The sequence below is a fragment of the Haliaeetus leucocephalus genome, unplaced genomic scaffold, assembly GCF_000737465.1.
Source record: "Haliaeetus leucocephalus isolate CR32 unplaced genomic scaffold, Haliaeetus_leucocephalus-4.0 Scaffold260, whole genome shotgun sequence".
In the NCBI taxonomy this organism is placed as follows: Eukaryota; Metazoa; Chordata; class Aves; order Accipitriformes; family Accipitridae; genus Haliaeetus; species Haliaeetus leucocephalus.
Window position 1 is genome coordinate 198250 of NW_010972696.1, and position 9796 is coordinate 208045.

Sequence of the window (9796 nt, forward strand, 5' to 3'; positions counted from 1 at the left end):
CACGTTCTGTTCATCGAGCAGTAATTCAGCATCTGGGCATGATCCTCATGTTGGCTGGGCAGCAGCAGAGCCCTGGTTATTGGTGTCACAGAGCACCATGCTGGTACCTGGACCAAGCTGCAAGGAGTTTATGATCCAGGGGACAAGGCAGGACCGTTCTCGCATTGCAAAAGTGGGATCCTGAGGACGATAGACCCAAGTTCTCCAGCAATCTGCACTGATCTGCCCTGCCTGGCTTCAGGATGCAGCAGCAAAGGCTCCTGCCAGCATCCCCACCCCCCCAATCCGTGGGGCAGCTCGGCTGCTGTCTCTCACTGTCCCTAAAAATACATTTTTCCTGGGAAAACCTGCCCAGGGGAGAAGGGCTTTGAGGGCACCTTCCCCAGCCGCTTCTGCAGGGGGATTTGGGGTGGGAAAAAGCCAAGTCTCACATTCCCTAAGCTCACTTCATCCCTCCCAGGAGCCTGGTGCATTTTTACCTTTGCCTGGCTTTGCTGAAGATTGCAAGTCTTCAGAATTGGTTCAGCAATGATGCTGGAAGGCAGCAGGACCCTTTGTGGGCTTCAGCAAAGCTCAGCAAAAGCCCAGCTGCCTTCCGGAGCACCTCAGGGCTTTCACTGGGCTTTGCTGATGCCCACATGGGTCCTTGGCCCCTCTGTTCTGGGCTGGGTGATGGGAAACCCTCCAGCTTCGTGCTCGAGTGCAGCCTTCCCCATAGGCTTCACCTTCATGGAGTAAACCCTGATGTCTGCAAGGAAACAGCTTTTTGGGCTTCCCCTCCTTCCCCGTGATAAGGGGAAATGGGAAAAGGGCAGGAAAGCAGATTGGGAGAAAAGGTGAGAAAAAAAAAGGTGAGAAAAGCTCTTTACCACCAGAGATCAGGGCTTTCCTGAGCTGCACTTCCCCCTTTTTAACCCCTCTCTGCTCCAGACCCCTTTGTTTCACGGGTTATTTCTCACTGCCAGCTAACGAAGGAGTTGAACCTACTCTGAACCCATAAGGTGCCACATCTTACACCTCTGGGAGCCTTCAGCATTAATTCAACCTGTAATTTTTTTTCCGGCAGGACAAGCCACTCCATCCTTCTCCAGGTTGCACACGTCTGTTGCGGAGGTGATGCTCTGAGCGGTGAAAGCTTTCAGGGGGAGCATGGCTGCAAGCCTAGTCAGGCTCTCCTTGCTTTCAACCCCGTCCTTTTGAACGCAGAAGCTTTCTGGGAAGCAATGCTCCAGTGCTAGTGAAAAATACGCTTTCATCTAACAAATACCAGCCCCATCCGTCCTGCTCTGACATGAGCTTTGGCCAGGAGAGGATGGATTGAGGGAGGTCTCCCCCAGCCCCCTCCGTACAACGCATGTTGCTTCTCTGTTTTGCTTGTAGCCTGAGGGCTTCCAGGCAGTTTTCAGGTATCCGAGGGATGCTCATGGAAAAATAATGTATGCACACATGCATGCATAAAGGCAATTCAGCATGGAAGGGGATTGAACATCCAGGCTGCTCAGAGCCAGCTCTATGGACTGCAGGGACCCTAATAAATAATATACACACATAAAACAGAGAGTCCTTGCCCCAAAGAGCTCACGGTTTTAATTACAGGATGCCTAGAGGTAATACGAGTGTGGAGGCTGTGTGTGTGTGCAAACACTGTGAGGCGTGCCAGCCCCTTCCCTATTCAACAGGGAGAGAGATGAGTTTAGGTATAAGTGGATCAGCTGCAAACTGACAAGTTAAATATACGTTTGTTAAAAAAAACCCACAACCCCAAGCAGGAAGGTGTCTGCTCGGGGAAATGAGCGCTGCCTCCAAACATCTGCCTGGGAAGCTCCAGCAGTTGCAGAGGTAAACGCTGTGGTTGGGATAAGACAGGGGAAAAAAAGGCTGGAGGTGATGGAGCCCGGGTGAAGGGGATGGGACAAGCAGCAGCACTCTCCCCTCTCCATGGGCACAGGCATCCCCTGCAGCACAGGAAATATTTTTTTTGAGCTCCTTTCCTTGCGGAAATCAGGCCTGCGGATCCTCTACGCTCTGTCCCAGCCCTGCTCTGCTCTTTGCTTTAAGGGTTGCAGCTTCGTGCCAGGCAGCTACGAGTATTTCCAGCTGCTCCCCGTGCTCCTGCCTGGTGCGGGCAGGGACAGCTCTGCCTGGTTTTTCCCCTGCCAGCAGCCCAGAAGCCACATCAGCCACCACAAGCCCCCCCCCCGAGATGCCAAGCCAGGCTCCTCCATTGCTAGGACTCACCCCTTACCTCCAGCGACCGACTGGCATGGAGCTGTCATCCCTCCCCCCCAAAAAAACCCAAAAAACCTCTGACACCCCAGCTCCGCCTTGAGCCAGCCTGAAGCCTCAGGAAGAAACCTGCTGCTGCACAGTTTGGGGGGTGCAGCCAGTTGGCGCAGGGGGCACAGCATAGACCCCCGCTCCCCAGTTTCATCCCAGTACAGGAGAGGGACTCATCTCAACTTCCCCCCCACCCTGCAGCGCATCAGGGACCCAGCTCCTGCTGTCATGGCAGCTAATTTTAGAGCTTATTTATTAACATTTTAACATGAAACGTGCATGAAATATTCACCCAGTGTGACAATGCATTTTATGGCAAGGGAAGCCTTAAATATTTAAGAGGTGTTTTGCAGCATCAGTGGCAGGAAGCATTTATGTCTGACTCGCAGCACAGCACTACAATTTGAGCTCAGCTAATCCCTGCTGCGGGTTTTAGCTACGTGCCCCGTCCTTAGGGTGCTGGTTTGAGGTGGAGGGGGTCAAGCCCCCCCTATTCTGCAGAGGGGAGTGAGATGGGGAGCTGCTTTTCTGCAGGAGGGTCTCTCCCAGGCTGCTTTTGCAATGGGGGGAGCAAAGTCCTTTCCCCTCTCTGCTCTCGCTCCCCCAGCTCAGCTACTGGCAGCCCAGCAAAGCCAGGGACAAAGCCCCAAGTTTAAGGCTGGCTTCACAGCCGAGGGACGAGCTGCGGTTTAGATGACCAGAAGCACCAGTCCAATTTTCTTTATTCCACATCTCAAGAGCACAGACACTCGAGCGGCAGCTAGAATGGACACGCAGCTTAACAAAAACCTGCACAGACCGTGAAACTCCCCATACCCGATCCTATTAGGAGAGGTGTTTAGAAGGAGCCTAAGTTTTCTGAACAGGGATGACAGGTTGTAAAGCCCTTCAGAAGAGCCAGTTAGAAAAATAACCTTCCTGTGGATCAGAGTAAACCAGCACCATCTTCTGCTGTGGCAGGAGAATAATTTGTATTTAAAGCCAGAAGATTAAGGAGGTGTCGAGTGGAGTTTTTAAGACCATTACAAGGCTGAGCCTGTCAAACTGCAGCCAGAGAGAAGGCAAGGTTTGGTCCAGCCACAATTCAGGGCTCCCCACCGATTTCAAGCCAGGTTTGGAGAGATACGTCCCCGATCTCACCAGCGTCGGGAGTCCCCAGACGAGCAGCCACGAGGACGCGGTGGCGGCCGGTGGTTTGCGGTCAAGCAGCCGCTGGCTTGCGGGAGGGAGAGCCGCCGAACATCTCCTGGGAGGCGTAGGTCAGGTAGAGAAAGCCATCCTCATCCTTGTTGTCCCGGTACAGCTCCTGCATGGTGACGGCCATGTTCGGCAACCCTTTGTTGTTCGCCAGCAGGTAGAAGGTCTGGGAGGAGGTCAGGCAGAGCCGCGTCCTGCCGAGAGGAAGATGAAGGCAGCGTGCAAGCAACGTGGCATTTGGGGAGGCTCCATTCGTGGGAACACGGTGCTGGCTCAGACGTTTAGTGGTTCCTCTCAAAGGGACCAAGCTTCGCCATCACCTCCCCCGGGGTGCCAGCCACCCACCAGCACCCACAGGTACGAAGGTGGGTGCGAGGGCACGGCCAGCTGCTCCCCAAAACATCTGTAAGGGCCAAACCCACAAGCTCTCACCTCCAACCATCCTGAACTGTGCTGCCAGGAGGTGTTGGTCCTTGGGAGGGATTTTAAGCAGAGCACAAAGGTTTCACATCAGCTGCAACAGTGCTGCTTGTTTGCAGGGCTGCTAATCACCTACCCCCAATTAGTGACTCACCTGTGCTGCAAGTCCCCAGGAAAAGAGCTAATTGTCACCTTTTATCCCAGCAAGGGTAGAGGAATCCTGCCGTGAGGCACCCCATGCATTGGCAATCAAATCCTCTTTGCTAATTACAAAGGCTAATTGTGTTAGGCTAAATCTAAACAGTTGCCCAGTTGAGCAGCCAAAAAGCTGTTTCCCAGGACCAGCTGCATCTAGACTGGGCTTTTGCACTGGCCTGGGGCTGTGGACCCCCCTACCACTTGCCCCAAGCAAGCCTGAGGACCCTCTGTACCATTAACCACTTACCGCAGGGTGACAGCAAACTGGGACAGGGGCAGGTCCTGGGACACCAGAAACTTGGTCCTGTTCAAGGGGGGCAAGGTTTTCTCCTTCTGGTAGCGTTCCACAACCACCTGCAGCGGGGAGAAGATGCTGGGGCGGGGAGACAGGGACTGGGAGGCTTTGGGACCACTCTGGCAGGGGTACCCAGAAAAGCAAAAAATGGAGCCATAAAGTCTTTAGCAAAGACTCCCACAGCTCGCCTTTCAGCATCGGTGGCCACAAAGACAGCGGGGTGCAGCCCTTACCGGGATCTTGTTGGGATATTTTATCCGTATCTCTGTCACTTCGTGCATCCTGGTAGCTGTGGAAGAGAAAAGAAAGAGCAATAAGCGCAGCGCAGCCCATCACCGCGTCCCTGCTCTGCTGCTCCCCTTATCCCCAGTAACGTACCGAGGCTTTTCCTCTGCTTGAAGGGGCGAGAGCTGCTGTCGCCTGGCTGCATCTTCTGGAAGGAGGAGATGGATCGAGGCACGGGCAGGATTTGTTTGCCCCTGAGCCCTGCCATGGGCAGCTGCTGCTGGCAGAGCTCCTAATATAGGCTCATCCTGCCCCACCTGGGCTGGGGTGCTCAGCAGGCTGCTGGGCTCTGCTGGGGTGGATGGATGGATGGATGGATGGATGGATGGAGCGATGGATGGAGCGAGCAGAGCTGGGGATTTGCTCCTCACGGATATTTTAGGGAGCAGCTGGCCATGCCCTAGCACCCAACCTCACGCCTGCGGGTGCCGTCGGGTGACCAGCACCGGAGGGCCGTGATGCTGAAGCCTGGTCCCATCAGAAGGGACGAGTGATTTAAAGTCCTTAATTTTCCCCCAGGACCCGTGCTTTGATTAACGAAGGGGATTTGTCTTCCCTGGGAGAGGACTCGGCGTGAAGCCCGGCAGAACCGGTGCCAGCCCAGCATCCCCTCCACGCGCCCCGGCAGCCTGCGAGGGCGCTTTTATTTTCTCCGTGAGCCGGTGTGCTGGGAATTATCGCTTCCCCCGCTCCATCCGAAGGGCCCTGGACCCTGGGGGCCCTCCCTACACCCCCATGGGACCCCCACGTGCCCCCCAAGGACCCCAATGTACCCCACATGCCCCAGGGGCAGAAGCCGGGTGAATGAAGGATTAGATAATGTGGATTAGATAATAATTGATGGTCCGAGGCGGTTATCGCAGCCGGCAGTAATTCTCCGCTCAGCAAGTGGCTGCCGATGGAGTCGCTGATGGAGAAGGGAGTCTGGGGGCATTTACCCCCCCTGCCCCGTCCCTCTCTGCCCCGGGAGGTGGGAGGTGAGGGATAACACCCTGCCCCGGCACATCAATCCCACCCGGAGCAGGACCCGGTTGCGGGCGCTGCCGCTACCCGGCAAATATCGGCATGCGTTATCCTGACAGTTTAATTCTTGTGCTATCTCTGTTTTGATTTAACGAGGGGCTTGTGTCAGGTGGGATCCATAAAGCTGCCGAGAAGCCAGCTCATTCGCATGCTGCAGGTATTTTTCATGCAATGCCAATTCCCTGGGTCAGGAGAGAGGCGGCTTTTGAAAACAAATTAGACCCCATTATGCCAATTAGACCCCATTTGTCTTTTTCTTTCTTCCCCCCCCCCCCTTCATTTTTCTTCCAGAGCTGCTCATGTGTGCTCCACAGGCTCCCCCCCCCCCGCCACCTCTGGAAAGGGAGGAGGCAAAAGCAGCCCAGCTCATTTAGACACACCAGAGCCTTAAATTACCCTCGTTTAAATAAGCTTTTTGGCATAACGGGTCCTTTTGGGCTGCAGCTGCTGGAGGAAGGAGATGGCTTAGGAAGGAGATGCTGCCTTTGGGAGCAGATGCACCTTGCTGAGCATCCCAGGCACATCCCGGTCTCCGGCCACCGGCGTTATCCTCGGAACAAGGTGAAATCCCGGCTGGGTTTGTCCCCACCTTGCACCGAGCACCTCAGCCGCTGCCCCAGGGTGTAACAGAGCACAGGCCCATCATCACCCTGTTTTTTTTTCCTGATGTTTCATATACATATTTAATATATTTTGCCATTGTGCAATGTACTAGTCTGTATTACTTTGCCATAAAAAAAAAAAAAAAATCTCTCAGACGCACTCATCACTGGTTTGGAAAATTACATTAGCAATATATATTCCATCTGTGTAGCGAGTTAAGCCATTATAAATTTATAGCCCTAATAAATTTAATTCTGGAAAGTTTGCGTGGGGTTTGAAGTGGAGTTTTGCGGGGGGGGGGGCATTTTCCTCCCAGGTGATTTCTTAACAATAAACTGATAAATATTAAAGTGCCTCTCAATTTGCTAATAAAAGGAATCGATTACTGTTCACTGACTTAATTCTGCTTCCAGCCAAGTGCTAATAGCTTTGCTGTGAGCAGAAAAAGTTGTGAATTTAAAAAAAAAAAAAATTTAAATCCCCATTTTAAATTAGTTCATTAATGGTGAGCATCTATTATTTATTGGTTTAATTTCCAACTATTGCTGCGGTACTGGGCTGGGCTCTGGAATCCCAGGTCGTCATGGAAATGTGATGCTTTCATTAGCATGAACTAATTAATTAAAGATGAAGGGAAATTGGTTTTCCTGATTTGGGGAGGGCGGGAGTTTTTTACATCCATGCTTTGTCCCTGGCATCATCCCCTCTGCTGAAATGGGGTTTGTATTTGCCAAATCAGAGCTGGGAGCCTCACATGGAGCATGAGCATCTGCGAGGAGCCCCCGAAGATTAATTTCCTTGGAGAGTAAATATCGCCAGAATAATCCAAATAAGATAAAATAAATTTAAAAAAAAATATATGCAGGCACAGACCTGGGATATGGGAGGTAAAATTTATACCTCCAGCTTCCCCAGCTGCCGGCTTCGCCTGCGGGAAGCGGGATCTCATCTGTATTCCTGCCTGCCTGCTCCAGGCCCTCGCGGAGCAAATTTCAGCTGAAACTCATAAATAAATCCTCTTCTGCACAAGTTAAGTTTTATTCATAGCTCATTTTGTGATACACTGGAATAAAATAAAATTAGAAAAAAAAAATCCCCCTAGATTTATCTTTAATCTCACATTAAATATTAAAGTGGGAATCTCAGCCCCAGCCTGGGGCCAGGCTGCCCCAGGGCTGTGGGTAGAGGAGCCCCAGCTGGGGGGGAGGGGGACTGACAGGAGATTTTTTGGGGGGGTCTCTCACCCCCCCCCCAGATTCTCAGAGGTCCCTGTTATCTTTGCTACGCAGCTGGGGGGATGTTCAGCCATACCCCCAGCACCCCTCAAACCTACCCTGGGGTTTCGGCATTTCACTGTATACGTATAGCTGTAAGATATATAATGTATCTCTCTATATTACAGGAATCTATATATATTATAGCTAATATGTATATATTATGGCTAAGATTTCTCTATATTATAGCTAATACGTATATATTATAGCTAAGATTTCTCTATATGATAGCTAATATGTATATATTATGGCTAAGATTTCTCTATCTTATAGCTAATATGTATATAATATAGCTAAGATTTCTATATTTTATAGCTAACGTGTATATCTTATAGCTAAGATTTCTCTATACATTACAGATATCAAAATATACTATAGAGCAGATATCTCTAAGGAGGGTTGTGCCCTGCTCCCTGCTGCTGGTCCTCACCCGGTGAGGAACAGAGGATGCTACGAGCAAGCTAATAGACAGGTTCTTCCAACGGCAGCAATTTGGCCCCGGGGAAGACCCCCAACCCATCAATTATCTCTGGCGAGGGGCCGACAAACGCATCCAGCACAGCGTCGCTGGTTGCCGGTGGATAATAAAGCCTGGGGAGCAGGCGGAGGGTCCCGAGGGCGGCGGGACGAGGGATTGAAGCCCAGCTTTTTGCTTTTCCGCGGCCTATTTTAGCAACGACAGCTCTACGCTCCCGCTGCTAACCGCTTCCCTTCCATAAATAAGCCTCAATTATTGAGCGCCCGCTGGTTTTTCGTTAGGGGGAAAGTCCCCGGCGGGCCGTGACGGGCGCAGCGGCTGCAAACACAACACTACGGCTCTGCAGTAAACATGATTAGTGCCGTATCCCCGGCTCGGGCAGGCGCGGGGGTGGATTTGCTGATGCTTTAATGACGAAGCGAGTTATTAACGGGAGGGCTGGTGCTTGGCGAGCCGGCAGACACTTACCCAGGCTCGGACGAGGGGTCCCGCTGGGGTCCCACCCAGCCCACGCCGCTGGGGACATGGCACCGGGGTCTGTCGTAGCCCCTTTGGGGGGTTTCTCAGGAACCTGGGCACGCCAGGCGTTGGGAACATCCGAAATATTTTGGAAACCCTTTTTTAAACACCATCCAAAGGAACCGCAGCCACCAGCACCCTCTGGCTTGGGCGCTGCGTGCCCCCCCCCCCCCCCCCCCCAGCTCCATCCCCAGCCAGGATCAGCGCTGAATAACCAATTCACCTCTTGTTAGGGCTGAGCCTTCGCAAGAATTACAATAAGCTGGAAAAACCCAGCCTGCAGGATGAGTGATTTTGGGCAGGGAGACAGGCTGTTTTCCAGAAGAGTTTCTACATGTGTAAGGTTATTAAGTGCCCCGGGTTGTTTTTTTTTTTTCCCACCTCCCCCCTTCCTTTTGTAGCCTAATAAATAGCAGAACAAAGGAAAAACACGTTGGTTTGGGTGGGTTTTTTTTTTCCCCAGCTGTAGGCACCAACCTAACGTGCCTCGAACAGCAGCTGCACTGCAGCACTCGCTGCATCGCCTCGGCGGGGACGGGGCTCCGGTCCCGTCCCCGTCCCCACGCAGGGTCCCCCTCTAAGGACACCCGAGGTTGAGGGGTGCAGGGAAGGTGACCAAGGTCCCTGCGTGGCAGTCAGTGGCATTGCCCTCGTCCTGGTGAGCCTTTCCCCAAAGCTTTATCTCATCCCCATCAATCTTCGTTACCGAGCCCGCTGGCTCGAGCGCTGCGGTGGCATTTGGGGGAGCTGAATCCAGCCTGGGTTTGAAGGTGGGGGACAAGCGCCAGCACCAGGAGAGGGGAAGAAGTGGGAAGAGTCTTGGAGAGATGCTGCAGGGCAGGGCTCGAGGAGGGGGGGGTTGGCTGCGGATGGCCACCCCTGCGGTTCCGTGTCGGCCGTGGGGCTGTCCCTGTGGTGAGGGACGCAGCACCTCTGGCACCGGGAATGATTAACCGTGGCATGAGGAGGCCGAGGTCCAGAGACCCTCTGTGGTGCCCATTTCTGTGTCCCGGCACAGCTCCGTGTCAAGGGTTCACTGTGTGTGGGGGACACTTGTCTGGGATGGGGATAGAGATGGAATTGGGATGGGGAAGGGATGGGGATGCAGATGGAATTGGGATGGGGAAGGGATGGGGATGGGGATGGGATGGGATGGGGAAGGGATGGGGATGGGATGGGGATGGGGATGGAATGGGATGGGATGGGGATGGGATGGGGATGGGATGC

At 53.1% G+C, this 9796-nt stretch overlaps 1 protein-coding gene across 1 annotated transcript; it reads right to left on the minus strand.

Moving 5' to 3' along the window:
- Positions 1-3478: 3478 nt before the first annotated feature.
- Positions 3479-4880, minus strand: LOC104832599 (microtubule-associated proteins 1A/1B light chain 3C-like). The gene is made up of 4 exons (XM_010568855.1): positions 4766-4880; positions 4621-4676; positions 4340-4446; positions 3479-3668 (listed from the first exon to the last, which is right to left on the minus strand). Exons 1-4 carry the CDS (start codon positions 4878-4880, stop codon positions 3479-3481), a joined length of 468 nt encoding a protein of 155 aa, XP_010567157.1.
- Between the last annotated feature and the right edge of the window lie 4916 nt (positions 4881-9796).

Coding starts and splice junctions, on each gene's coding strand:
- LOC104832599 (XM_010568855.1), bottom strand. CDS start 4,880: ATGGCAGGGCTCAGGGGCAAACAAATCCTGCCCGTGCCTCGATCCATC. Junction 4,677..4,765: donor CAAGCAGAGGAAAAGCCTCG/GTACGTTACTGG, acceptor TCTCTTCCACAG/CTACCAGGATGCACGAAGTG. Junction 4,447..4,620: donor AATATCCCAACAAGATCCCG/GTAAGGGCTGCA, acceptor TCCCCGCTGCAG/GTGGTTGTGGAACGCTACCA.